Source organism: Xiphophorus couchianus, chromosome 2 (assembly GCF_001444195.1).
Source record: "Xiphophorus couchianus chromosome 2, X_couchianus-1.0, whole genome shotgun sequence".
NCBI lineage: Eukaryota > Metazoa > Chordata > Actinopteri > Cyprinodontiformes > Poeciliidae > Xiphophorus > Xiphophorus couchianus.
Window position 1 is genome coordinate 23,128,351 of NC_040229.1, and position 27,534 is coordinate 23,155,884.

Genomic DNA, 27,534 nt, shown 5'->3' on the forward strand with positions numbered 1-27,534 from the left:
TTCACCTGCAAAATTAACCAACATACGCCACATTATTTCCACTTTTCATGTTGTGAGAAATAAACAAAAATCCAGGAGCTGTTCTAATTAGGATGAAGAACAAAAAGGAATGGAAAAAGAAGGAGTGGCAAAGGGTGGGAGAGTGAGCAGAGAAAAGTAGGTTCAGACTAAAAATTAGTTAGGGAAAATATTTAGATACCTGGAAAACAGAAACATAAGGAGACAATATGCATGCAAGTGTTGACCCACTTTTCCAAGCCCGGAGAGGTAACTTGAAACCTTTTCATTAAAAAAAAGTGAGATATGTGAAGCATCTAGCTGAGTCTGCCATTAAAAAAAGATGAGTAACGAGAACAGAGAAGGATCAAGGACAACATGAAATCTGTTCAAGCGGAAAAAGTTTAAATCGGGGTGAAAAAGTAAGGAGAAAGGTGACAGAGAACAGAACAAACAGAAACTCTGACTTGGTGTGTGTGTGTGTATGTGTGTGGGTGTGTGTGTGTGTGTGTGTGTGTGTGCTCCCACAGGCGTGTGTGTGAGGGCTCACAGGAGGTAATTGATGAGAATGATGACCGTCTTACGGGAACAAGACATTTCTAGATAGGAGCCATTATTGCACCGTGAAACAGCCAAAGAACCTTTCAGCCTGCATTTAAAAACTCCTTGAGACAGACAATAGTTCACGCCGATGAAGCTGATTGCTTGAATGTGCATAGTTTGCTAAGAATGTATGAACGACTTGGAAGAAGGGTTTAATTCTTGGTGTACGCATGTGTGCTGATGCAGGTGATTAAGCTCGCTTCTCTCTATAGATCCAACAGGAAGCTTACTTCCATCTCCTCTCCTGTCACAGTGACTTACATCTGATAATAGAAAGATTAGTACAGACCTTTGTTTGACAGATAACAATCTCTCCTGACAGATGTACATGTTAACAAGTGTGGACAACACAGGAGCCGTCAGCTTTAGGTGGATTTGTGGTGCTTAAGTCCAACGTGAGCAGATGACATTTCGATTGAAGGGAAATCTTCCTGCAGTCATAAAAGACTTACAGTTTGATGATCTAATCTGGCCCTTCTGGTTCATCTCGGGTGACTGACTATAATAAATTGGAAGTTACTGGACTGACCAGGTATTTATCGTTCGAGGGGGTTTTATGGTGCTCTAATGTCAAGGTGCAAAAGATGTGAAGATTTTTTTTATTTTTTGTATTTCTGTAGTCCAGGAAGTTGCATAATATATCCTGGACCTTATTTAAACCATAATTTTTAATGTAATGTAAATAATGTTTAGAGGTGTAGCATTATTTTACATCCCTAAAATAAAGTTAATGTGACATAGCAGGCTATTTTACTTATTTTATGAGAGGTGCATTTGCTTCATGGTTCCTACAACTGAGTGCCCACACCTCGCATCAGGCTGACACTGTGCAACAGCACCTGCAGAGTCACGCACTGGTAATTCTTGTCGGTGTTTGCTTGGGTGTAAAACACATATATGCTGAAGATATTTTCCAACAATACAGGGTTGAGGTTTAAGCTGAAATAGTTGAAGGAAATAAATCAGCAGAATCTCTCATTCACCACTGATTTCCAGGCCATTTCAAAGAAATGCATGCTAAAGTTTCAGCCCAATGGGCTCCATCAGGGTCAAAGTGTCAGCATAAATTCTTTGAAATTGTCTAGAACATTAATGGTGAATGAAAGATGTTTTATAAAAGCTTTCCACTATACCTGAATTATTCAAAATAAGGTAGGATTTCAGGATAGACAATTTTTACTCATCAATGTGAGGTAATCACACAGCCTGAACTATATTATTGATGTTGGCCCTTCGTTATAGGAAATTTATTATAAATCCTAGGAGCTGCTTCTGCATCTTTTCCCAAAATCATCAATATTTTCCATTGACAGGTTAATTTTGTTAGCTTTTACTGAAAACATCCTTTGGTCTCTCACCAATTAGCATACTCAATCACGGGTACAATTTGGAGGTGTGTGTGCTACTCCAAAGATGGGAGCATAATTCTATGAGCAAAGCAGCACTCCAGTTTAAGCGTAAAAGGGGCTTGTAGAGAATTTGGATTGTTAAAACAGATAAACCCTTTACAACTGCTTGGGTGTTCACCTTTCTCTTTAAAAATAGAAAATTATGCAACTGTGTGATGAAAATATGAACATTCCTTGTTTGTACTCAGGCCTTGGTGTTGTGGGATCCCAACAACACATACGCTGGCTTGGAATTAAAATGTTAAAAGAAGTACCCTGACCCTAAAATCATAGTAAGACATTAGTAATATTAACATAAACTCTAATCCTTCCCCTTATTAAAATAATTTTCAGCTGTAACAGTAAAAGATGCAGTTGTGAAAAAGAACAACCTGATTTCAGGCAAATACACAATATTGGCGTTTTTCATTGTATTCAAGAAAGGGATTACAAAACACAGTTTATTCTTCCAGATGGTTTTACCGAGGTCGTGCTGGTCGGAGTCAGTTTGAAAACAAATTTTTCCCTGCCTCAGAACAGTAGACACAAAAACATCAAGAAAGATTTAAAAGCACCACATGGAAGGCTGCTTCAAAGCTATGCTGACTTATCTTTTAATAGCTTTTGTTTGCAATGACAGCCATCACTGGATTGCTTTGATACTGAAGAAAACTGTGATGATTCTGAGCCTGAACCCTCCAAAGGCATGTTCAGATTTGACAGCATCACAGCTCTGGCAGAGCATTTAAGTTGTTGAACCAAGAAAAGTTCTTAAATTGGCCCCACAGGCTGTGCACCACAATGGCTTCTGCTATTATTGACTGTGCTGCTAACTCACACAACGTGAAAGTCAAACAATACCTGAATTTGCTTTGAATTCTTTTTAAAGAATCTTGCAATATAGTATACATAGTAAAGATCCTGTTTTAAAGCATTCAGCATTTACTCCCACACGCTCATTGTGCTCCTAAATATAAAACATTTTCTGCTCACAAGGCTAGAAAAAAAAAAAAAAATTCAGTCTAAAATGGTTTTATATCGTTGGTCCTAAAGAGTAATTATAATCGGGTGAAATCAGTATTAGTAAGATACAGTTTTATAAAAATCACAAAAAAGTATTTAAATTCAGAGAAATGCATCCATCTATGCCAGGGGTCCTCAAATCCAGGTCTGAAGGTCTGATGTCCTGAGACTTTTAGATGGGCCTCTGGTCCAACACACCTGAATCAAATGGCTGATTTACCTCCTCAGTCTGCAGCCAAGTTCTCCAGAATCTTGCTAATGACCTCATTATTTGTCTCAGGTGTGCTGAAGCAAAACCGTCTAAAAGTTGCAAGACATCGACCCCTGAGGACTGGATTGGAGAAGCCATGCTCTGTACTGTTTTATTTCCAAACAAATTCTCCACCTCTCTGTAGACTCGCTTCACTCTGCAGCCAGACAATTTATGACAACTGCTGTAAAAACTGCAAAAGCTACACAAGTTACAATTGATTTCTGCCAATGATGGTAAATGTAAAGAGATTGAAAATCATACAATATAAAAAAACCTAAATGCTTATATCTGGTTGAGGCATCTTTTGGACTTCTGTGGATTCCCAAATAGCAGATTGTAAGAGCTCTGAACCAAGTTCGTAAAAATAGGTAGCCTGGCCATTGCCTGCCTAAACAATTCTGCTGGGTTCTCCTCTCCCTTCGGTGCTCTGTCTGGGACAGAGTCCACACCTCCAGCCAGCAGGGTCCAGACCCTCTGTACAAAGAAAGCAAGGGGCTGATTTTTACCAGACTAAAAACCAGGTAATTTGATGTGATGTACTTGGCAGAACCAGGGGAACAATGTTATTGCTGACATATTCCTCACATTTCTGCAACAAAGTATATCTACAAAATAAAAGCAGAATTTGCCATGTGAGGTCAAACCTCAGTCTTTCCTAAATTAAAATTACCTTGCAGTGTTGGAGGATTATTTGGTTCCTCCTATAGCGAAACTTTTATGAGGGTAGTTTTCCATTGTTATCTTACTTGTTTGTCCTTCTGGGTTTTTGCTTGATCTACTGTGAGGGTTTTAATTTTCATATTTTGTTAAATGGAACAGAATTGTTAAAGGAAAAGAAGATGAAAATCACCATCACACTTCATTGCCTTTCTGCTCTCTTGCAGATAATGAGATAATTGAGCCTATGTGGCCAGACAGAGCAGCAGTGGCTACTGCTGCTGCTGCTTCTTGCTGTGAGAGTGACTTTTCCCTGTCTGAGGCTGCTGGTAAGCTTATTATTGCCAGCTGTAAATGTCGAGAGAGACAAAGCGCAGGTGTTTGCCTAAAGACCATCTGCTGTGATGGCAAGGAGACAACAGAAACATTATGGATGCAAGAATGTCCAAGAACATAATTAGAGTTCGAGCTAAATGAAAGGAGTTAGAGGGAGTAAAAGGGCTGGGGAGGGATAGATGTTAACCTGCATTTATAATGTCTAACAAAATTATTTACACCCCCTAAATATTTAGTCGAGTTACAGGCACACATTTCGATGCGTTTTATTGAGTTTTTACAAGATAGACAAAAATTTGTTCTACCATGCACCGTTATGAAAATTAGGGTCAATATTAATATTTAATCTCACTGATCTGGATGATACTTACCAATATCCATGAAAATTTTATGTATAGCTCCTTGCCCTCTTAGCACAGTGAAAAACCAACCACGCTGCTGACATTGCCCACAATCCTGCACTGAATCACTGTTACATGCCCAAAAAATGCTGCATTGACATCTGCCTCCCTTCTCCATTCTGAAACAGAAATTGCAAAAAATTAATAAAGATTATTAATGTTAGCCTCGTTTTACTTGTTGAGGCAAAACTGAAATGAACAATTGACTAACATCAGCTGACACAGATGTCAATATATCCGTGCAGAGATCAAGCATGTCCATATGTTGGGGTGGCCTGGTCAAAGTCCGGATCTAAATCAAATTGAGAATTTGATTCTCATTTTCCTCACTGTTGCTCTCTGTCCAACCTGACATAGTTTGAACTATGTCACAAAGAAAAATAGGCCAAATGCAACGTTTCTATGTGCATAAATAAATAAATTGACAATCTTATGGGTGGGCAACCCAAATGCAAGCCACGGTTTTCAGATTTTTAAGTGCAAAAACAAAAAGCTAATAAAAACAAAAACCATGTCATATTTTTTCCCCCACTTCACAACTATGCACTGCTTAATGTTGGCATTACCAGCATGACTCCAAGTTGGCAACCAAAGAGGACTCCACACACCTTACATTTTATTTGTCAATTAGTTTATCTAAACAATCTATATATTGTAAGATGGGTGATGGTACAGATCTGTGGTGTAATGTCATGTATGTATAATTGTAATGTAAAATCATCCAATGTAAATTTACTTTATAACAAAATGTTGTGAAAGGAATATGTGGCTATATATCTATGTTGATAAACATTACAGGAGATGTTTTTATTGCTTCTCTCACTAACATACTGGGCTTAATTTTAATTGCCTTGCAGAGGCTGTCAGGTTGGAAATTGATCCCTTCAGTCATAACTTCAGTGCCTGAAATATTTCCATTTTCTAAAATGTACATTTTAAAGGGTTGAAATATTAACCAGCTGCGTTTTTGTATATTTTACTGCTGGCTATGCCTTGGGCTGTTTCTTTTTAAATGTCAGTAAGCCTGTATGAAAGTCTTTTACGAAGGTTATTTGTTTTTAAAATCAGATTCTGTATGAATAAAAGAGGAGTTGGATGGCCAGGTGGCAGCTGTGTTTGGGATTTTTTTTCTCAAATAATGAAAAGACAGAAACAAGTCAGTCTTAGTCAGCTATACATTTTTAGAAAGTCAAAAGGGTTTTATCCTCAAAGAAGAGGAAAAGTTTCTAGCTTGGAGACAAAACACTAAACTTGACTCCCCACTGGAGTAACTCCATTTAAGCAGTATCTACCTGTCCACATATATAATAATAAATCTAACTCTTTATAACAAAACAGGTCTAACAGGGGAAACACTTCTCTCTATCCCAAGAAACACTGTTTTAAAGTGTAAGGCTACAATAAACCTGTTCGGCTGCTTGGTTTTTAGCCTCCTACAAAGCAAATGGAGCTACAAGATTTCTGGCAGCTTGTTCATTTGCACTGGAAACCACTAGTTCAATATCCTGGTAAATTACCGCTGCTCAGCCTCTCTGGCTCCAAGGCCGGCTAATGCACTTCCTGACACAATTCAGTCTGGAGCTTTTATAGGAGATCAGCATCAGACACCTTACGGCAGTCATTTCCTAGAACAAGCATGTACAGATGAAACAAGTCTTGTAAGTTTCTAACTGGTCTTAAGGAAAACAGAACTGTGAAATAAACACATATAGGAACACGGAACAGTGTTTTCCTGACAAATAACCTTAAAGGTCTAATTTTCAGACTATATTGATCAAGCCACGAACCAATTTTCTTAGAGGAGCTGCGACAATATTGAGGCACAGATAAAATTTCTATTACCTGACGGAGTTACAAAGCAATTCCATATTAGTTTGTCAGAAATATCACCATCCATACTGCCTGAAATTTGCTTCTGGCTCATTGGATGCATTTTCTAAAAATCACAAGAAGTAAAGTGGAAATAATTTGTTTGTGTTCATCAACCAGCAAGATTTCATCTCCAGACAGGTGTCAAACAAACCCACAAACGTTTTTATGTTTTTCAGTATATAAACATGAAACATTTGCACATTCTTAAGACTTTTTTTCAGTTACTTACTGAGACAATCACTGCATATTTGTTCGCAAAGGCAAATTGAATATTAGAGCTATAAAACAGGCAGTTAAAAGGTAAACAACCACCTCCAATGCAGCAAAGGCACACTCCCACGTTTTGCTTCATTCTAAACTAGTTTTCCGATCAACAAATAATGAGTTGATCAGTGCATTTATGAACTTACCATGCATCTAACAATTCAAAATGTGCGCCATGTTAACGGCTTGCAAATAAAATCATAAACAATGCCTTGCTAAATTAATCTGATGAAGTTACGTATTGATCTGTTTGCTTAGTGTATTGTTAATCTATAAATGGGATTTTTTTCTAACTATTTTTTTTAACAGTGTTTTTTTTTTTCCCTTCCTCTTTTCCATAAAGGCCTGATTTGTTGAGGGTACAACTGCTGACAGATTCTCCATTCTGAGATACAGATCTCTGCAGCTCTACAACCTCTTGGCAGCTTCTTTGATTAATGCTCATCATTCCCAGGCTGTCAGTGGAGGTGGATGGCCATCTTTTGGTAGGTTGCAGTTGTGCGGTACCCTTTTCATTTTCAGGTGATGGATTGAGTGGTGGTCCATGAGATGTTTAAATCTTAGACTCTTGTTTCCCTGTCATACTCTTGTTTTAAGCACTTCCACAGCATTCTCTCTGCTCTGTCTGCAGTTTTTCCTATTCTTTAAAATATTTACTCTCTGATGTTCTACAGCAAAACGCTGATTTATTACCCAAATTAATTTTATTTACTTATTAAATTACTTCTAAATGAAATTTGCGCTGGATTTTATTCATGGGTGTCAGTGTAAGCTGGGCAGAGCATTTTAGGTTTTTCTTTATCAGACTTGAATACCATAAAAACACAATCATTTTCCTTGAACTTCCCAATAATAATCTCTCACGTAAATTATTATATTGTTTGTTGCTGTAATGTGACAATAGCAAAAAGAATCCCTTTTCAAAGCACTGTGAACATCCCTCATAAGTCCACATGTTCACACAAGTAAGTCAAAATCATGACCACCTTAGAATTTTGGTGTGAGGGTGCACTTACTTAGTAACCATGAACACAAACATGTAAAACTTAAATTATTTGTGTTTCTCATTATGGTTTTACTCCAAATAAAGATCAAAGCACACTCTCAGAAGTAATGGCTATTTATAAATGTTATCATGATGAGTCAGAAAGATAAGAGACATCTTGAAAAATCTTTCTTATTAAGAACTAATATCAGTGAGTGATGATAATATCTGCTGGAGGCCCTAAAGAATCCAAGTCTGTTTACCTGTCATTAATCACAAAATATTTCTAGTTAGGCTGAAAACAAACAAACAAAAAAAACTCATCTGGATTCAATCAACAGGAACCAAATATTAGAAATGCAAACTTCATTTAGGAAAGATAAAATTGAGGAAGAGTGGATATGAGTCAGATTTTCTTCTGCAGCTTTCAAAGCATCTTTGCAGAATTTCACAAAGTTATCAGCTTGGAGAACAGATGAAAACACACAAACACACTTTAATGTGTGGCTTGCTGAATCTTTTTAGGTTTGAGTATGTCAGATTATTCCAGCCTGAAACTATGATTAACACGATTCCCTTGGGCTTTTTCATTTGCAGAAAGCTGATCTGACACCAACAGTATGAGTGCGACAGCTTTAGTAGTTCTACAGCACATCTAAAGAAGGCTTTTCTAAATAGCACCTCAATGAGACTCCCACTACGACATGTCGTCTACTCCACTGTTTCTGCTTCATTTCAGTTTTTTTTTTTTTTTTTTGCCGTCATCTGATTTTTCTTTTAATCATCTGTCCTCTTATCGATGTGAAAGAGTGAGAATGAAACCGAATAGCAATCAAGCATCACTGGGGATCAGGTGATCATCAAGTATTCAAGCCCACATCCACCCATCTGCTTGGACCAGTGACGTGAGGTGAGGTGCAAAGCTGGTGAGACACTGACTTAGTCATGATCAGATATACAAATATAGACCCCCTGCATGTTATTGTTTACATAAGGAAATTTCGTGCATGTGGACAACACTGGAGGGCAAAACGACTATTCGACACCATCCTTAGCCGCGCTGCTGTGATGGAATAATTCAGTTAACTCAATGAAACTTGGAAATGTAGATATTATTAATTTAGTGCTGTGCTCCACAGCAAATGCAAAAATCGTTAAAAGTACAACTCAGAACCACGTCTTTCTCGCTCTCTGCACTGGCCAGGCTACACACAGACTCGTTGAAATAGCAACTAACAACGCGCCCTAAAAAAAACACTGACATATTTCCCACACAAAGAGCAAAACATTCAGTCTGTTGCAGTAATATGGTTTTAGGCTTATTGTTTCTTTTGCGATTATTAATAAGTGATTGCTGTAGTACGAGGAGAAAACTATAAATATATCGCTGCACTTGACTCTATGGCTAGCTAGCTCGCCGTTACTGTCTCTTACTCTGCAGCTGTGGAGTCACAATGTCTGGGATCATGAGCGCCCCCTGCCATGAGGCAAGAGAACTGCCTGCCTCACCTCGATTCTGTTCTCTGCTGCTTCTGATCGCTCCTCAGCACACGAAACACGTTACACAGTTGGTGACGAAAAACACTGTACATTATATTATATAAGCTAAATTATAAATTATTTTAGCCATTTTATTGGTGACGTACAGACAGGAGGAACATGCTCTCATAAAGTGGCAGTCAGTGCAGTTAGCCAGAGGTTGATCAATCCCAGGTGAAGCTCAGCTCGCTGCTGCCTCACCAGCTTCGTTTCCGAGCATTTGAATGAGAAAATGCGAAGTCAGCGGTTTTGAAGAAAAAAATAATCAAAATTGGTTAAGCTAAATAATAATAAAATACTATACAGTACAAACCACAGGGTGAAAACAGCAATCTAAATTATTTTATTATTATATTTTTCCATTATGACAGATGAGGCACGTCACTGGCTTGGACATAGCAGTTCAGTCATTTTGTTTAAGAAGAGACAACTCAGAGGTAATCATTAGCGCTGGAAAGAACGGAAAAAAAGAGACCAGAATGGGGATTAGTACTGTTCAGAGTAAAACTGCTAAAATGTATTCCTCATGAATAAAGAATGAATGCGTAAAGATGTGAAAACACCAGAGAAGTTGTCAGGAAGTTTGACATCAGCTATGAAGCATTACACCAGCTGCACACTTTCAGCTTAAACCTCTCTGATACAAACCCTGGTTTCAAAAGTATTGTTTTTAATGAAGAATAAGGCTGCCAATTGTTTCACTGCCTGTCAGTCAAAGCAGAGATTGTCACTGGAGCAGAAAATTTCATTGGCTAATTTAAGGAGTGGCAGTCTGAAAGAGGAAAATGCAGAAAGGATGATGTATTTTACTTATTCTACTCTAACAACTCTCTAAGCCGTCACTTATTACAGAAGAAGGTACGCTTAAAAAATACCCCCTGCTTCATTCATGCTTAGTTTAATGCATGCATCTCTGATTCAAATACCATGATGAGCTGGAGTTTTTAAAGTGATTAGTTCCCCTCGATGATTTCATAATGTGCAATAGAAATTCTGCAGATATCTTGACACCTTTCAAACACCCTAGAAATCCTTGTTATCTGAAAGCATGATGGAGTGCAGTGGCTGAATTAGGGCTCACTACAAGTAATTCATTTGCATAAATTGAAATTCTTCCAAAGATATAAGTAAAAATAATCTTTTAATTTGCAGTAAATAAAATATTAACTTCCAAACTGAAGAGGCAGAGCTCAGCTTGTGTCCAAACACTTATGAACTCATGCAACACACAGCGGTCTTGATGCGCATAGTAAAGACGTGTAAAAAGCCTTGAAATAAATTATTTTTCTTCTTCTATTTATTTATTTATTTATTTATTTTTTGCAGTAGCATGATCTATGACAAAACAAAGCCAAAAAAATATTTGAGATGCAATATATATAATTTCATATATTGTTCTGTAATCAAGCATTGTCCTATAAAACTTCACAAATTGCACATTATTTTCAAAAGGAATATATTAATATATTCCTATATTTCTCCATATATTTTGGATTATCCTATTAAAACACTCAGAGAGAACACTTTAACAGTTTTCTGGAGGAAGCCACAATACTTGTATTTAACAAGTTCAGTAATTCAGGATACCTTGAGCTCTAAGAAATCTCCCCAAGAGAAATATGCCCACAGCATCACAGATCATCCTCCATACCTGATTATGGATATGTGGTACTTTTCCATGTTACTTTGGAGTATATTCAAACCTAATGGTTGTTATGGAGGTTTAGAACTTTTTATCAGGAGCTGAAAGGTGCTATTTGCACATTTTGCATGATTATATTTCAGACATGCACTATACCTGGTTTCAAATAAATTTTTAATGAAGCCTTATAGGTGTTTTGGCAAAACAGCCACTCAAACTTTAACACATAATCATCTCATAGGTCAGATGAAGATTAATGCATCATCTGGTCCCTCAGAGAACTGGAACAAAGATGGCCCATAGGTCATAGTTAACTGGGAATGAAGGCAGTCTGCTCTGCCAGAGGCTGAATACATTTACTGGGCTTCTGTCTGTCCGATTCATAATGAGCCTGAGCCAAATCCATGAGGTGGATATGAAAACATTTCAAGTATAAATCTACTGGGGTCAAACTAAGTAAAAAGCCGTCGAAAGAAGCCGTTCCTGGAGGGAAAAAAAGAAAGTGCAAGGAGCTTAAGAAACTATGCTTCATGCATTCATAGAAGTAGGTAAACAGCAATGGCAGTGGGAGAAAAATCGGCCAATACAAGTCAATTCCTTTATCAGTACCTGATTATGCGGAGTAGAGTACATGTGAGAGGCAAAACGAAAGGAGAGACACAATAATGCACAAACTACTGTTTCAGACGTCAATGTGCCGGTCAAAGCTATTAACATTACTGACAAAGGAGACAAAGCTCTTCCAGATACCAGGCCTGCAACATATAGAAGTCTACATCTTAATTCGTAGCACTATTTATGCAACATGGACAGTTTTCTTTTCTTTATGCTGCAGAACATTTCAAAGTCGTGAAAACGTGGGTTGGTTTTTAAATTGTTTTTCTGAAGTCTCCATTAGGCAGGCCATAAGCACAGCTAGAGTCACACATTGGAACTAAGAGGTCTAAATCTGCAGTGAGCTGATAGAGCAGACGACTGGGCTCGCTTACTCCCTCATAACTTTTCTGCTACTTCAGCTGTAAGAGCTGAAAGACTGAACTGAACTGAAAAAGCCAAAACACATCATGATGATTCAATAATATGTTATGTTGGAATTATATATATATAAAAAAAAAAAGAAAATTATTCCCATAGTGGCCAACTTTCACACAATGACAATGTGACTTTTTCCACTCCAAATCATCTGTGACCAAATATAAGATTAAACTACTTTATTTGAGCTAGGAGGCCCAAAAAACATAAATAAAATAAAGTTCAAATATGCACTTTTTTGAAACTCCACAGCCTTTTAGTATTGTTTTGCTTTACTGGTCCTCAGGGCTGTTTTTGGCAGCAGGCAACAGACAAACTAATTTAGCAACCAGCTGTTAAGTGCAATCAACCATTTACCAGCTAAAGACCTGGAAAAAGCTTAGAGAACAATAATAAATCAATGTAATGCCTTTTTGTTCAGCTGTCCTCAAGGAAGAAGCCACTATTATTTATATAAAAAAAAACATTATTGAATGGATTTTACTGAAAGAAAATGGGACACCCTATGGGAGCCTTTTTCTTTCTTTCACAAATTTGGTCATTTGGGTGTTTATGATAAAAAAGTAAACAGAAAATAACATACAAATATACAAGTAAACATAAAATAAATTTAAAAAACAATTTAATTATTTCTGATAAGAGTAGTAAACTTAATTTGTGGTGTGATACAAATTAGGACACCTCAACATATGTTCCTACTTTAATGGGTTAAATTTGCACTTGCTGCTGTATGATCACTAGATTACATAATTAGAACATTGTTGCTCAACACTTTGAAAGAGGATTTACTTGTTTAACACGCTGAAATTATTACTACTTAAAGTGTTACTTTTGACTGTGCTAGGAGGACCTCTCACACACGTTGCCACAGGTTTCTGAAACCGTGTTCTCTGGATAGATGAGTCCAAAACCTTACTCAGAAATCACTTCTAACATCCTGCAAAGTTTGCTCAATCTAACCCACCTATTCAAAATATTACAGATAATGAAGTTCCTCCTACTATCAGCTGCAGACCATGTCCCTTTGGATAGCTGTGTGATGGGTGTTTGCTGCCGTTTCAGGAGATCAAATTGACAGATGAGAATAGAAAGACTTGGGAACAAAAACTCACTCACCTGGGGTGTCATTCCATGACAAAGATACATGATGGGAATATTATCAGAGTCTGGCCCCTGGTCCAAACATAGCTCATCTCTCAGACTGTTCTTTAACTGGAAAAAGAAAGAAAAGCAAAATAAAGAAAAAAGGAAAGGGGGAAAATAATTACAGTAATAATGTTTGAACACGTTTAAAAAGGAGAATGTATTGTGGAGCACAACATCTGCTAACAAATTGCTCAACATTTCAAATTTTAATTTTGTTAGAAATATTTAGGGAATAAAATGTAAATCACATTGCATATTGTTTCATATGCTTCTTATTCCTTATTAACTACAATTTTATGGTGTGCAGTAACTTAAGTTGGTGTATTTCATGGGAAAGTGGAAAATCCTGTGTTGGTATTTACATTTTGTAAAAAGAGTACATTTCAAAATTTAAAAAAAAACCAAAACAGTCCTGGTTTTTATTTTGAATGGTAAAGAATCTTCACGTCTTATTTCTGTTTTTGTTTATGTTTAATGAATTATTTCTTGAGGCTAGAAATAATTTGTATGACCAATGGTTCCAGATAGAAATACACACCCTGCACACTATTTGCAAAAACTAGGTGCAAAAATGTGAATTTATTGTGGCTTTTTCTTAGTTTACACTAGGTCAATAAAATACAAACAGGATCAAGTAAATACATTTTACATCACTGTGGAAAGCCAAAAATGAAGTCCTTGCTCCCAAATTGACACCTTCAAGCTTGACTGAAATTTGTAGCTGCCCACATGTGCAAGCTAAGTTCCTTATGGAGAAACATTTTGTGAAAAGATGGTACAAAGACTGAGCTATTTGGCCAAAGTGACAAAAAATATCTATAACAGAGTCAATGTAAGGCTTTTCAAGCCATATATGGCTTCCTCTAGGAAATGGCACGCTGCTCCAGCTGCCTCAGGTTTGCCTCCTCCAGATGTTACATTTCAATATGATTTAGATCAGGGCTCTGATCTAACATCTTCTTCCTAATCTCCTGAAACAACTCCTTCTTTTCCTTCCTGTTGTCCATGTTTAGTGCGGTACACACCATGTCACCAAACAGAAAACTGACTCCTTGTCACCCTTTAAATTGACAGACTGCCTGATTAAAAGCTTGAACACACCTGTTATGCTAATTAGTAGACACAGATTAGCTTAACATGGCCCCATAGTCAAATTATTTTCAGTCTTTTATCAAGGTACCATAAGTTTTGCCAAGTCCTGTTTCATTAACTCTTTTTTTTGAAACAGTTCAAAAGCAAGGTCTGATTTTCATTGGTTAATTTTTAGCTATTCTATTGAAATTATTTTTTATTGCCCTTGTCAGTTTGAAGTTATTTCAGTGACTATTGTGGGGGTTTTGGTCTTTATCAGAGGGGTACAAACATTTTTGTCCACATGTGTAATGAAAAATTCTTTATTTGTCCTTCGGTAGAGAAATGTTTGTACCTCAGCAGCAAATAAGAGTAAAAAAAAAAGAAGAAAAAATCAAAGCACACCGGTACACATACATTCTGGAAAAAGTGATGTTAAATTTCATGTACTCTTCCAGTAAATACTGGATTGAGTAAAAATATTAAAAACTTAAGTCGTTGTTTACTTAAAAGTTATACCTTTAATAAATAACCTGCTGTTCGGTGCAGGAACATGATCTATGTGTTTATATCTAAAGAGAATGAGGTTGTGCGTACATTTATATACGAGTTGCCTCACTGGGAACATTATTAATTTCTAAATGATGCCTGGCACAGAGAAACAATCAGTCATGATCTAATTTGCTATATAAAGCACAGCAACAGGGGAGCTTCCCACAGCACTAATACTTTATTCATGTTCACTGGTTACAGTTGCTCTATAAGATTGAGCTGCCTCAAGTTCTTTATGTCGAAATTCATAACTAATAATTTTCAGTGACTTTTTGACAATTTTCTTATAGATGGAAGGATGGATGGACAAGCAGACGGATACATGATAGACAAAAAGGGTATATTAGGAAACCCCAACACCAGTCCTTGAGATCTTTTGTCCTCCAAGTTTTAGATGCGACCCTACGCTAACAAATCTAAATCATGTGATTGAATAACCTCTTTAGCATGCCATCAAATTTGGCAAAGACCTTCATTTGATTCAGGTGTGTTGTAGCAGGGATGCATCTAAAACCTGTGGGACTGTAGATGTTAAGGACCAGAGTTGGAGACCCCTGGGAGAGATGAATGAATGGATGGATGAATAAATACATAATAGGCAGACTGACCTATCTCAGGCACACCTGACGAACTCAAAGATAAGAGAAATCCTCTCAAACACTCAACATTTGGGTAAAAATGTTCCTTTAAACTTTATACTTTAAGATGTTACTTTTATTCTTTTTTTTAATTACGCAAAAAAAAATACTGCCTCCTGTGGCATCTCTGTCTCTCTTTTGTTTTGTCCTTTGATGTTTTGACAAAAATAATTAATCCATTATGGCAGAACGGTGCAGCACAAGGCTATAAGTGGGTGGCTAAAATGGGAATAAATGGAATCGGTGCAGGATAATTACTGCCTGCTTGCAGAAAGTCACACAGACACTTTCAACTAACCTTCACCTTTTTTTGGCAGCTCTACAGAAATTTTTCAAAAAGAAAATCATCATTTGGATTTGCAGCCCATTCATTTAGCTTGGCTGTACTCCACAGAAAAGATAGCAAACTAATTGATCAAATTACATAAATTGTTGCTCAGAGCAAACCTTCAGGCGTAATTTTCTTTTTTGTTTTTTCCTTTTTCAGAAAAAGAATGAAGGCATATTAAACGACTCTCCCTTATTTCAGAAATGGTGTCATGTTTACAGATGTATGCAATTGCCTTAAACAAGTGTACAGATGATCTAAATGATAGAAGCAGTTTGCTAAAAAGCTGCGTAATTAAAGAAAAGGTGGGAAATGAACTGAAGAGACTTTTACATTCAGATCAATTATACATCTGGGGAAAAAATACATATAAAAAGGAAGCAGGATGTGATTCTGCAGGTCTTTATGTTCTCTGCCTTGTCCTTCTAGTACGTGTTTTTGCCAACAGCTTGTGTCAAACTCTGATGAGATATTTGTTATTAGAGTGGATAGAGCCGGGAAAAGCCTGTGATGGAACAAAAAGATGGCCTACGGTGCAGCATGAAAGGCAGATTTCTTTTATGCTTTAAAAAAGAAGAAAACATCTGAACAATATTGTACTGGCCCAACCTTGGCTATGATGAGAACATTTGCTGAGGCACAGATACTGCTATGCATAATCTCAGACTGCCATTCTCATTCATGTACACCCACCACATAGATTCAGAAAGGCTTTGAAAACCTTTTTCAGACGCTTTTGTCCACATCGACTTGATCAATGATGTAAATCTTCTTTTTCACAACATCTCAAATGTGCTCTTCTATGGTAAAAAAGGGATGGATATGGTAGGATATAACACACAGGCAGGCCGTGACTTTTAGAAATGCTCAGTGTTCCCACTGCGTTGTCGGAGAAATGGTTGTAAGTTTGGTTTGGTTTGGTTATAGGAGATGACTGGATCCAGTGAGCGGTGCCTTCTGGGTGTCCTCTGCCAGCTGGTATTTTCACAGATCACTTCACTGACTCAAATTCAATTCAAATTCTTAGTAGCTGCTCTTTCTAAATGTTTCTTCCAAGTTTTGACCTTAGATAACTGGCTGCATTAGTGACTTCTTTTTCTCTGTGTCTGAGCCAAATCCAGCTCACATGCCAGCAAATTCCTTAGCCGTACTTTCCTTCTTGAACTTCCCCTACAAACACCAGAAATCATTGGCTTTGGTGACTTTTTAGTGGTAATGATAAGTTATGACAAACTTACTATCACTTTGAGAGTGTAACTTTAGCAGAACTAAACATTCAGGAGTAACACATGAACCAATTGTGTAAAAAAGCGAGGCTTTCAGCTGCCTCTATTCACTGTTTCTACATTTTAGTGAGAACATGCAACTGAGCAACTGGTCTGAAACAGATGGGAAAGTTCATCTACCTTAATGTTGGTGCTAGAATTTAGCTTTCTTAAATTGGAATTGGTCCCAAGTTGTCATTCACTAAAGTAGTCAATTACAATCAGATACAAACAGATTATATGTAATCAGGGGTGCCTTATAGGGGGAAAAAATTATGACAATTCTAAGGGCCCCTGACCAACAAGGGGCCCTCCACAGTTTATTCATTTATTTTTTGTTCATAGAAAAAAAAGGGCCCTGTCAATTACAAAATTAATCATATTGTCTTTTCAAAGATTGTTTTTAGCTGTAAAAATGTAATTTTCCCACTCCCAGACCAAAAAACACACATCTATATTGGCCCTGAACCCCCCTGGATCTGCATAAAATGGTTCGTTCCTGCTTGGAGCTTGACGGTGATGATGTTCAGCAGCAGTCAGTAGAAAACAAGAACAACTGTGGCTGTAACTATGCTGCTAAGGAAAATGATAAAATCAGGTTTTTAAAAAAATAGAGAAAGGGAGAAAGAGAAAAAGGCAAGAGTCAATTTATAGCCCAGTTGTTCTCAGAGGTGGGTAGACTGTGTGAGATTATCAACCATTTAGCATAGTTACCTTAGCTACAGACTACTGTTTGCCTCCTTTTCACTAGCATTTAATCAATTAAGAAAAAGAATTACCAAGATATTCATATATTTAACTTGTCCCTTGTACCTTTTACCACTTAACAACAGGTGAGTCAGTCAGCAGCAGCTCTAACCCACCTGACCCGCCTGACCCGTCCTCTCCTGAGTGAAATTAAAACTGCAGTATGTCACTTTTATAAAAATATACTTTTTTCACATATTTGATAAAACTGTCATTATGTTGTGACAGTATGATATAAAAGATAATCTGTGAAGAATCTATTTCCTCTGCTTTCTCAGAGTGCTAGAAGCAACCAATCAGTGGCAAGAGAGTTTTAGTGCTGTCAATCACAATCTCATGTGGCTGCTCATCCCTATGCTGCAGCTAGCATAGCCTGTTGTAAATGCTTAGTCTAGTTAGCATAGCTACCAGTGACGGCAGATAAACGATTTTCCTGTAATGATATGTTGCTTCTCCACCATTAGCACTTTTAACAGTGAGTGAATGAAGTTGATTGACAGCACTAAGACCCTCCTCCTGGTTCTGATTGGTTGTTTTGGCCGGAGTGTTGCTGTGTTCCAACCTCTTTTGAGCTTGCCATCTTTCCTTTTATGTTTTTTAACACATTTTACAAAGTTATACACGCAGCCCCAAACAGAACTGATGAAAAGTTGTAAAAACGATGATTCCCTCCAAAGGATTTGCTGTGAATCTTTTATTTACATCCTGAGAACGGTAAATAGTCTGTTGGATCCGTCTTATCGCTGTCATACAAGTGACCTTTTAAAAGAGATGATTTGAATACAAATGCCTGTTTAATCCCTCACAATCTTTGGCATGACCTTTCGTCTTCCTCATAAAGCACAGCATCATATGCACATTCAGATTCTGAGATGAATCAAACGTCTACTAAATCAGATCCCCTAACTGCCAAATTCGGAGTTTTAGATGAGTGGGTAGTTCGAATGACATTTCTTCATTTACTGCAAATGTCTGTCCTAGGTAGAGCTCTTTTTCTCCTTCTCTAGACAAGTTATCATTCTAGCTCCAAGATCACGACTTCATTTCTGCTTCAGATTTCTTACGGTATCCCACCGTCTCTCTGTGCTCCTCTGCAATCATATCACAAATGGTCCTGCAGGGGTTTCAGCGTAGTGCTCGAGCTTATGAGGGCTGATCTGAGCTTTCTATCTCATAATGTTTCATGTTGGTGTCACATATCAAAAAGCAATTCACAATAATCTGATATGTTATTGATCCCCTGAGGGATTTCTGCTCCTGCTCCATTTCATGCACATGTCAGAGGTCAAGTCCACACATAAGTTGGCAAATCAACTTCTTGCTCAAAGGCACTAAGGTTAAGTGAGCCTCAAAGGAAACACTTATCTTAAAATTCAGCTTCTAAAGTTCCAACCAAACACTGTCAGAACCTACAGATAATTTGCTTCCTGGCAGCCACATTATAAAACTGAAAAAACAGACTAATCTTATTTGGAAAATTTCAGAAGGTTGTATGTGGTCACAAAATCTGCAAAAAGTATAAAACCAATATTTTTCTCTTTCGAATATTAAGTTCACTTGCCAATGTTTTATTCGGATATGATTTTTTTCTTGGTGGAAGAATGGTTTGGGAATTTAAAGATGACTTAAGGTATGACTCCCAGATGAGTAAACAAAATAGCAAACATTATTGTCTGAAAGCATGTTTGAACATGACTGATACAAGGCCGGAAAAAAAAATGCAGATGGCAAGCTTTTCAGCCAGTATCCAAATGAACCACAATTTCACTAAAATACAAATAAACATTTGTATTTAGGCAACTCTTCCACGACTCATTTCATCAGCACCCCTAATATAAAAATTCGGAGTCACCCTCCTGTCTCTGACTGCTGATATGCAACACCAAGATCAGGAAGAGACTGTGAACTTTACACAATTCAGATAAAACCAGGATTCTTGCACAGCAATAAAAATATCTTGTGAGCAGACACGTTAGGAATTTTTTACATCTCGTCTCAGGATGAGCAGCCAGAGGGGTGGAAAAACTGTCACTTCTTAGTGATGCAAAAAACATCATACAGACAACTGAAGAAATCAGCAGAGCAAAATCAATGGATGTAAAACCTATTGTTAAGCTTCTGATACCACTCTCTGGCAATCCAGATTGGGGAGGACAGCATTGATTACATGTCATTTCAGGTGTTCCACCTGTTGTGAATGTGAAGATTACAGTTTAATTACTATTGTTTGAATAGCATGTCTGGTCATAATTTATTTATAGGTCTATTTTCAGCCCCAGTTTTAGACTTGTCTAATCTGTTCCTGTGTAATTACAGGAGCAGGTAGAATTACAGGAACCAAACAGATGTAAACCAGTTATTAATGCAACTGCCTTTATTAACTTTTCATACGATATGTTGTGACTTATGGAGAACTGGTGTCCACAAGAAGCCATCCTTTGCTGCAGGCTTCTTGAGGATTTCTCTTTTACTATATTGCTCAGTGTGTGTCTGATTTAATGGTCAGGGATAAGATTAATGGGCTATTGTGTCGCATCTTATTTTTATTTCATGAAGCAGAGCTCAGTCACTCATTCTGAAATAAAGAAAAGGGTTCAAGAAACTCTTAATTTAAAAAGGTAAAGTTCAAATTAAAAATATACTTTATTTTCATGTATTTTGTGGATGCAAACATTTGTGCTAGATCACTGTTAAAACAATTATTTACTAATGTGGCAACTAAAAGATTGGATGTTTCTCAGGTTTTCAGAATGAAAATGTTTTCTGGCAATAAGAGATTAATTAAATATTTGACTATTTTTACATCTTTATTGGGGGTCCAGATAAGAGTGCAGGTTGTTGTGAATTAAAGCTTTTCTCAACCTGGCTATTTGACACCTAAAGCACACAAGTAAAAAGCATAGTCTTTTCTGGATTCCCGCCAAACTCTTTTCCTAGAAAGTTGCTATTACCCTCAATCCTAAAGCTCAAGGTTTCAACTTGACACCGTCGAGTACCATTACTATAAAAAAGTTTTTATTAACAGTATGGGCATTACAAAAACTGATAAAAAATACTGTAAGTGCTGAGTGGTGCGGAACGTGGTCAAAGACTCCAGAAATAAAACTTGAGAATCCTGCGGACTGCAGAGAGAATTACAGGCGTAATCGGCAGTGTGCCAACCCATTTATAAAAGGCTCGAACGTAACAGAGACTCATTAATTTGGACATGTTTAATTGTACGAGTCCAATAGATTTAATTAAACTGTTTAATTAAATGTCTTTAATTGAAAAAAGGGGAAAATTACAGTCTCTGAAAAGACAAAATCTGATTTGAAAGTATTAGAGTCTAAATGTATAACAAGAATAAAAATGGCCACTTTTTCATTATAAATGTGAATAGCACCAAATACTTCATTTCCTGTTTGGAGGAGCTGAATATAAACCTCTGGGATTTGAGGCGGAGGGAAATTATGGTGCACTGCTGTGATTTTGTGCTGCCTTGATATTTAATCCAAAAGTCTCTGAAACCGTTTTGTGGGGAGTCTTTGTAACCTCAAATGTTATTCACATACAGACTATAATTCACTGAAATCAGGGTTGTTACAGGAAACTTACCACTCCATAAGCAACAGTGTCGCTGTACGAGCGCAGCTCTGGGTAGATGTTGGAGAGGAACCAGCTGAACGGTCGACATCTGAGTCGGGACCGCAGGGCCTTCCTCTCAGAAATGTCCCCGATGTCTATCCCTGAGTTCTAGGGGAAGGAGTAAACACAAGCACATTAGTTTTCCAGTTTTAGCTTTTCACTAATACTCCACAACCTCAAGCAATGCAATAAAATACAATGCGCTTCAACCCCTAGATTTGAAATGCTGCAGTAATCACGTAGCTGAATTCAGGGCCTCTGGCTCCTTCCAGCTCTGCAGCAGTTCTACGAGGCCAATTTGAGAGCCTTAAATAATAAAGGAGCCCAAAGAGGACAATAAATGTTTGGAGGGGAAAGTCCTGGTGGGATGGCATTCGTTTAAGAGACCCATTTTTGTCAGAAAAGAAGGAATGAAGCCTGAGAGCTATTAAACAGCAGATGGTTAAGGGACCTTAACTAACAAATTAAGTATTCTGATAACTTTCTGATTTAATTTTTTAGAATGGATTTAAGTGGGAAAAAATGGACAGCATACACCATGAATTAGAAAACAAAACTGAAGTCCAAGTTTGACAGAAAATGTTTTTCATATTACTCTTGAATAAAACATTAAAGCTCTTTGATTGGTAGCTGCTTGCTGAAACAAATAACAAATCAACCAATCCCCACTTATTGCATTTATGCGTCCAGCTGCATTTATGTATCTAGCCATGTTACAAATTACTTTCTGAAGTTCAAAGCATCAGGATGCAGAAGGTGATTTACGTGACTTTGAATGTGGCACCGTTGTTGGACTGAATATTTCAGAAACTGTTGGTCTGCTGAGATTTGCACACACAGCAATCTCAGATTTGCAGACAATTGTCCAAAACAGAGAAAATATCCAGTAAGCAGCAGCTGTTAGGACAGAAATGCCTCGTCATACGTCGGAACAGAAAAGGTTGGAGACTTGTTATAGATGACATGAAGTTAATAGCAGCAGCTGGGAAGAGGGGGGAATGGACATTTGCACCATTGAGAGGCAGGCGCAATTATGCAGCAATTGAGGGGAACTGCAACCTATTTGGGGACCAAAATCTCAGTTTCACACATCTTGTTAAGTCAGTTAGAATTAAGGCAGTTGTGATGTCAAATTAAGGTCCAGCTCATTAGCCTGAGAATGTAAATTCATTGTTAGAAGAGTTAGAAAATGGATGTTTGATGTGATTTCATTGTGTTGTATAGAGTCTAGAGGTGGAAACTCTTAGCTGCTGCACCGTTTGTTTTAAGAAGCTTTGAGGTAATCAAAAAATTGCAAATGTTATTAAAATAAAGTAAGCCTGAACTTGGTTTGGAATATTTTATAATCTAATGGAATTCATGAAGTTTTGCAAACATTTTCCCCAAATGTTTTGTCAATAAATCCCACTTTTCAAACTTTTATTCATCAATCAGGTAAGAAAAAGCTAATTTACTCAGGAAAGGGCCAGTGCTTGGCTCGCATATGAGAGAACTAAGCAAAACAAATGAATAAAAAAATCTGGTTTAAGTGTGGTTGCAAGAAGATTCCTCATTGCAAAAAATAAGCACATACACAATTACTCCAACCCTCAGTCTTTCACCCACAAGTAACATGAGAATGATACTCCAAGCAGCTGCTCACCTGCAGTGGAACGTTCCAGGCCATGTAGACGTGACTCCTGTACTGGTCCATCCACACTTCAGCCACTCTCAGAGCGTTGCGGCGCACGTGGGCTGTCAAGTTCTCTGTATAGGGTTTGTGAGCACGCTCGATGTGGGCGATCCTGGAGCAGGGCAGGACCTCCACGCTGCCCCCACATTGCCACACCTGTCGGGATAATCAGAGACTGTTTGGCAGTTCAAAATGAAAAACAGCAGGTGTTTTCTGCACCTGCCAAGTCAGAGCGAGTTGAAAGAAGCAGATTAACTACTCGAATGCGTTGACTCAACCTCTTAACAGAAGAGTAACAGAACCGTAAGACCATGCTGAGAATGCTCATCTAGGTGCTTTGCTATTTTTACACCTTTTTACACCTTGTTGACAGTGGAAAGTTGTCAAATATGTGCGCAAAGCCAAACTAACATTACGACAGCTTCATGCAGGATTCATTAAAAATAAGAACGAATGTACAGACCACCAGAGGTTCTATGATGTTAGATTTTTTTTTTACTTAAACAAGATATAAAAAGGTAAATATAAGTCCCTGTTTGTACAACACAAATGAACTTGGGAGGAATTTATCTAAGCTGAATTCTCACTCAGATCAAAGCCATCTATACAAACACTGGTGTCTTGTGTCTGTGCCTCATGTTCACACATTTCTAATAATATTTAGGATCAGTCAGTAATTATCATTGACATAAATCTTGTTATTGATTTGCTTAAAAAATAAAAATGCTGAAAGTCAGTTTCAGCTGACTTCAAGCATATGCTTAAGGACAATACATAACCTACAGGAACAGAGAAATTTCTACTTTTACTGAAGGTGGAAAGAATAAGAACAAAGTTGTTTCTGGCCAGGATATCCTATACTTTATAAAAGGAAAGTGCAGATTTCTTGGGAGTCCTCATGGGTTCCTCCGATTGCAGCATCTGTTTATAATAGCCGTTGCAGCAGAAGATGTCGTGTCAAGGACAAGCTGTGAAAACTCCCAAACCAGGACTACAGGAACAGAATGATGTCCTTTAGTTCTCCCAGTCCTGGGAGAGAGAACACATTTATCTGTTGTACAGTATGGACTGGCCTTTAGAAACGTTTTCATGCCACATCAGTAGATTTCTTCATTTACACATCTATTTACTAGTGGTATAAAAAGAAACCAGTGTTACATTTCAAAATAAAACTGAAGATGATAACAGGACAGACTAAAGGTCATATGTCAAACCAAAGGTAAATGGCTCTCTTGCAAAAAAATTAAAAAAGAACTAAAGAACTAAATGAAAACAACTTCTCCCAAATAAATAAAATTATAAAAAAAATAATTATCTTACTATCTGGTCTACTAGTTGTGAGCCAAGTAAAGTTTAGTATCTACTTGGATTGTAAAGCATATTAAAATTTTCCTGTTAGACTAATATGCATCATCTGAGGTGTTTGAACAATTAGGATTTTATGATTGAAAGTGAACACAAGCACAAATTTAGTCCTAATGTGATGCTTCTCAGAGCACACACAGACTTGGCCAGGTCTGAGTGTATATATATATATATATATACGTATATATATAATACAATATTTTGACAATTTGTTATTTTAATTTTAATTATCTAATTGGGTAATAAACAGATGCGCATACATTGTAAATATGCCAAAAATATGTGCTACTTTATGTCTTTAGCCTCCAGTTGGCCAGATACAAATACTAAATTAGGAAAACAAAACAATGTCAAACATCGTACCACAGCCACAGCCTTAATTAATTTCAATGCTGGGTTACTGGGTTTAGTTCTTCAAATGGCATGTCATAGTTTCTTGTGGGTACCATCATCTCCTAGCCTGGCTGAACTTTCTCATCTAATGGCATATCCGCTGTTGTTTGAGTTTTGGAGGTTGACAGCAACTTGGCAACTTTTTCTTTTATTATTCACAAAGATAATAGATGATTTGTGACCCTTCCCTATAAAAAACATAGCAGCCTCAACATAATGTTCATTTTGTCCAAACACTGATAATGCTTATAGTCAGAAACTGTCTGAGCCATTCAGAAAAAGGCTGGCGTCATCATCCTGTTTTCTTTCAGGGAACTAATGATAAGGAAGGAAAGGTCACCCTGATTAACAAATAAAGAAAGAAGGACCAGCTTTGTTGCTTTCCTGATTTTTACTCTAAATGTCTTTGTGCAAAGACTTGTAAAAGTAGTAATGAAATCTTTCACATTTTCTCAACTAAATGCCAGAAATGTCAATAGATTTTGTTCTTTTGTTGTGCTAGACCAACACAATATACAGCACAATACAGTGGAATGAAAATTATAGTTTTTTTCCCAAAACTTCTTACAAATAAAAAGGTAATCAAGTGTGGTGTGCACATCTATTCTGCCTATTACTATTACTGATGTAATAGTTTGTAGAAACAATTTTCACTGCAATTACAGAAGTAAGTCTCTTGGATATCAATAAGCACACACAGAAACTGACATTTTTAGCTATTCTTCCTGTTTGTAAATATTTTTCTAACCAAAAGCTCTCTGTTAGCTTAAATCTAATATGTGGGTATGCTTTTATCTAAAGCATCTCAATCTTGACTTAACCCACTATTATGTCTTTTGCAGGTTTTAACAAGTATACTGTATATATACAGTATTTAACTTGATCCATCTTCCTATAACCTCTGACCAGCTAGTGTCCCCACAGCATGATGATCCCAGCACTATTTCCACAGTGTGGGTGGTGTATTCACTTGTCCTGCATACCTAGTGTTTGACTATGAGCCAAAAAGTAAAATTTCTGTCTCATCTGACCCGAAAACCTTCTTTTACATGCATGTGTGGCTCTACATTGCTTTTGGGAAGCTGAAAAGGCAATCTTGTCACTCTTTAATTAATCATCATTGTCACGTCAACGTATTCAGTCTCCTGATGTTGGATCTCTGCAGCTCCTCCAGAGTTACAATGCTCCTTTCAGCTGCTTTTCTAATTTATACTCTCCATGCTTGACCTGAAGGTATAGGTGGACCCCACTTTAGATATTTCCATAATTTTATCCCTAACTATCTGCAGCATTGTCCATTAAAGATCTCTAATGAATCTATGTGGCTGTAACAGAAGAGCTGAATTCATACTGAGATTAAACTACAACACACTGCTGAAAACCTACTTACTAGGTAATTTTTGAAGACAGTTGGCTGCACATGATTTTATTTAGTGATATAAGAGTAAAAGGATATGAATAAATATGCACAACAGACTTTGTCAAATGTTTTTTTTTTTTTTTTTAAATCTACATATAATTTTTCTTCTACTTCACAATAGCGCCCTGCTTTGTTTTGGTCTGTCACACAAAATCCCAGGAAGTAAAACAGAAGTTTGCACAGTTTTTGGGAGCTATGTAGATGTATGGTAACGGTGCTCTAAAGAGATTATGGGGAAAAGATAACTGAAAGTACTTCTGTTTCAGAAACCAAGCTTAGAAAAGACGTGAATTAATATTCTCCAAAAACTGTCCCTTTCATAGCTGCTTTTACAGCATTTTTTGCAAAGGTCCCTTTGCTACCCATACAAATTTAAGAGGTAAACCTTTGCGAATTCCTGTAAAGGTGTTTCTTGGTAGGTTCAGCATTTTCAGACTTTCGTGGATGTTTTTGTTAATTTGTATAGCAACTCTTGCAGTGTTTGTGTGTTAAATCTTTCCTTCAGGGCTGCCTCATTGCCTGCGTCCATTCAAAGCAAAGAGCTGCTGCAGAGCAATAACTAAACTGTTGTACTGGCTCAGAGCCCAGACAGGAGCATAAACCAGAGCCAAATTCTGAGGTGGTGAATGCCACTTGCAGAAATACCTCGGCGCTCTCTCCATCCAGGATTTACAACACGGGGTGAGAGCATGAGGAGGTATTCTTCAAGTATAGCAAACAGTGTCTGAGAAAGTGGGTGTGCAGAGCGAGATAGAGACAAATGTTAAAAAAAGACAAGAGAAAAAAAAGGAGAAATTGTGTGAAACATTAAATAAAATGTGACAAAGGGAGATAAACTGGGAACTACAGAGAGGGGATAAAAATATGAATAGAAGGTGGTGGGTTTTGTTTCTTTCTCTTTCAAACTAAAAATCTGCTCCTCCGGGGAAAAACAGCCATGCAGAACATTTACAACGTATGACTGTTTTCTTAGTCTTCCACTTATTTTTTTTTTTGGTTCATGTTCACCAAATTGTACTTACGGACTTTCAGAAGTTTTAATGAGAAGATAATAAAACAACAAGTGAAGTTGCCTGTTATAAATCATATCAAGCAAAGACTGCCTGTAGCGATAAAGAAAAGCTGTCTTGAGACAATGAGGATTAAATGCGCACCATTACGTGCCGAGGCGCAGATGAAGCTTCATGAAAGCAGTTTTTATCACAATAGGGCCAGAAATACTGAACGCTTCGGCGAAAAAATAAAATATGATGTGGGGGGGGAAATAAATCTCAATGATAACAAAAGGCGCCACTGGTTGGTAAGACGCAGATAGAAA

General features: G+C 37.3%; 1 protein-coding gene across 2 annotated transcripts in view; it reads right to left on the reverse strand.

Moving 5' to 3' along the window:
* LOC114136560 (polypeptide N-acetylgalactosaminyltransferase 18-like) overlaps positions 1-27,534 on the reverse strand; it is a 133,818-nt gene that overhangs the window by 17,402 nt on the left and 88,882 nt on the right. For both annotated transcript variants that reach the window (XM_028004612.1, XM_028004621.1), the window contains exons 7-9: positions 23,009-23,194; positions 21,337-21,474; positions 13,109-13,204 (exon numbers count right to left, since the gene is read on the reverse strand). In XM_028004612.1, the coding sequence (XP_027860413.1) occupies positions 13,109-13,204; positions 21,337-21,474; positions 23,009-23,194 (420 nt within the window). The remainder of the gene's footprint in view (positions 1-13,108; positions 13,205-21,336; positions 21,475-23,008; positions 23,195-27,534) is intronic.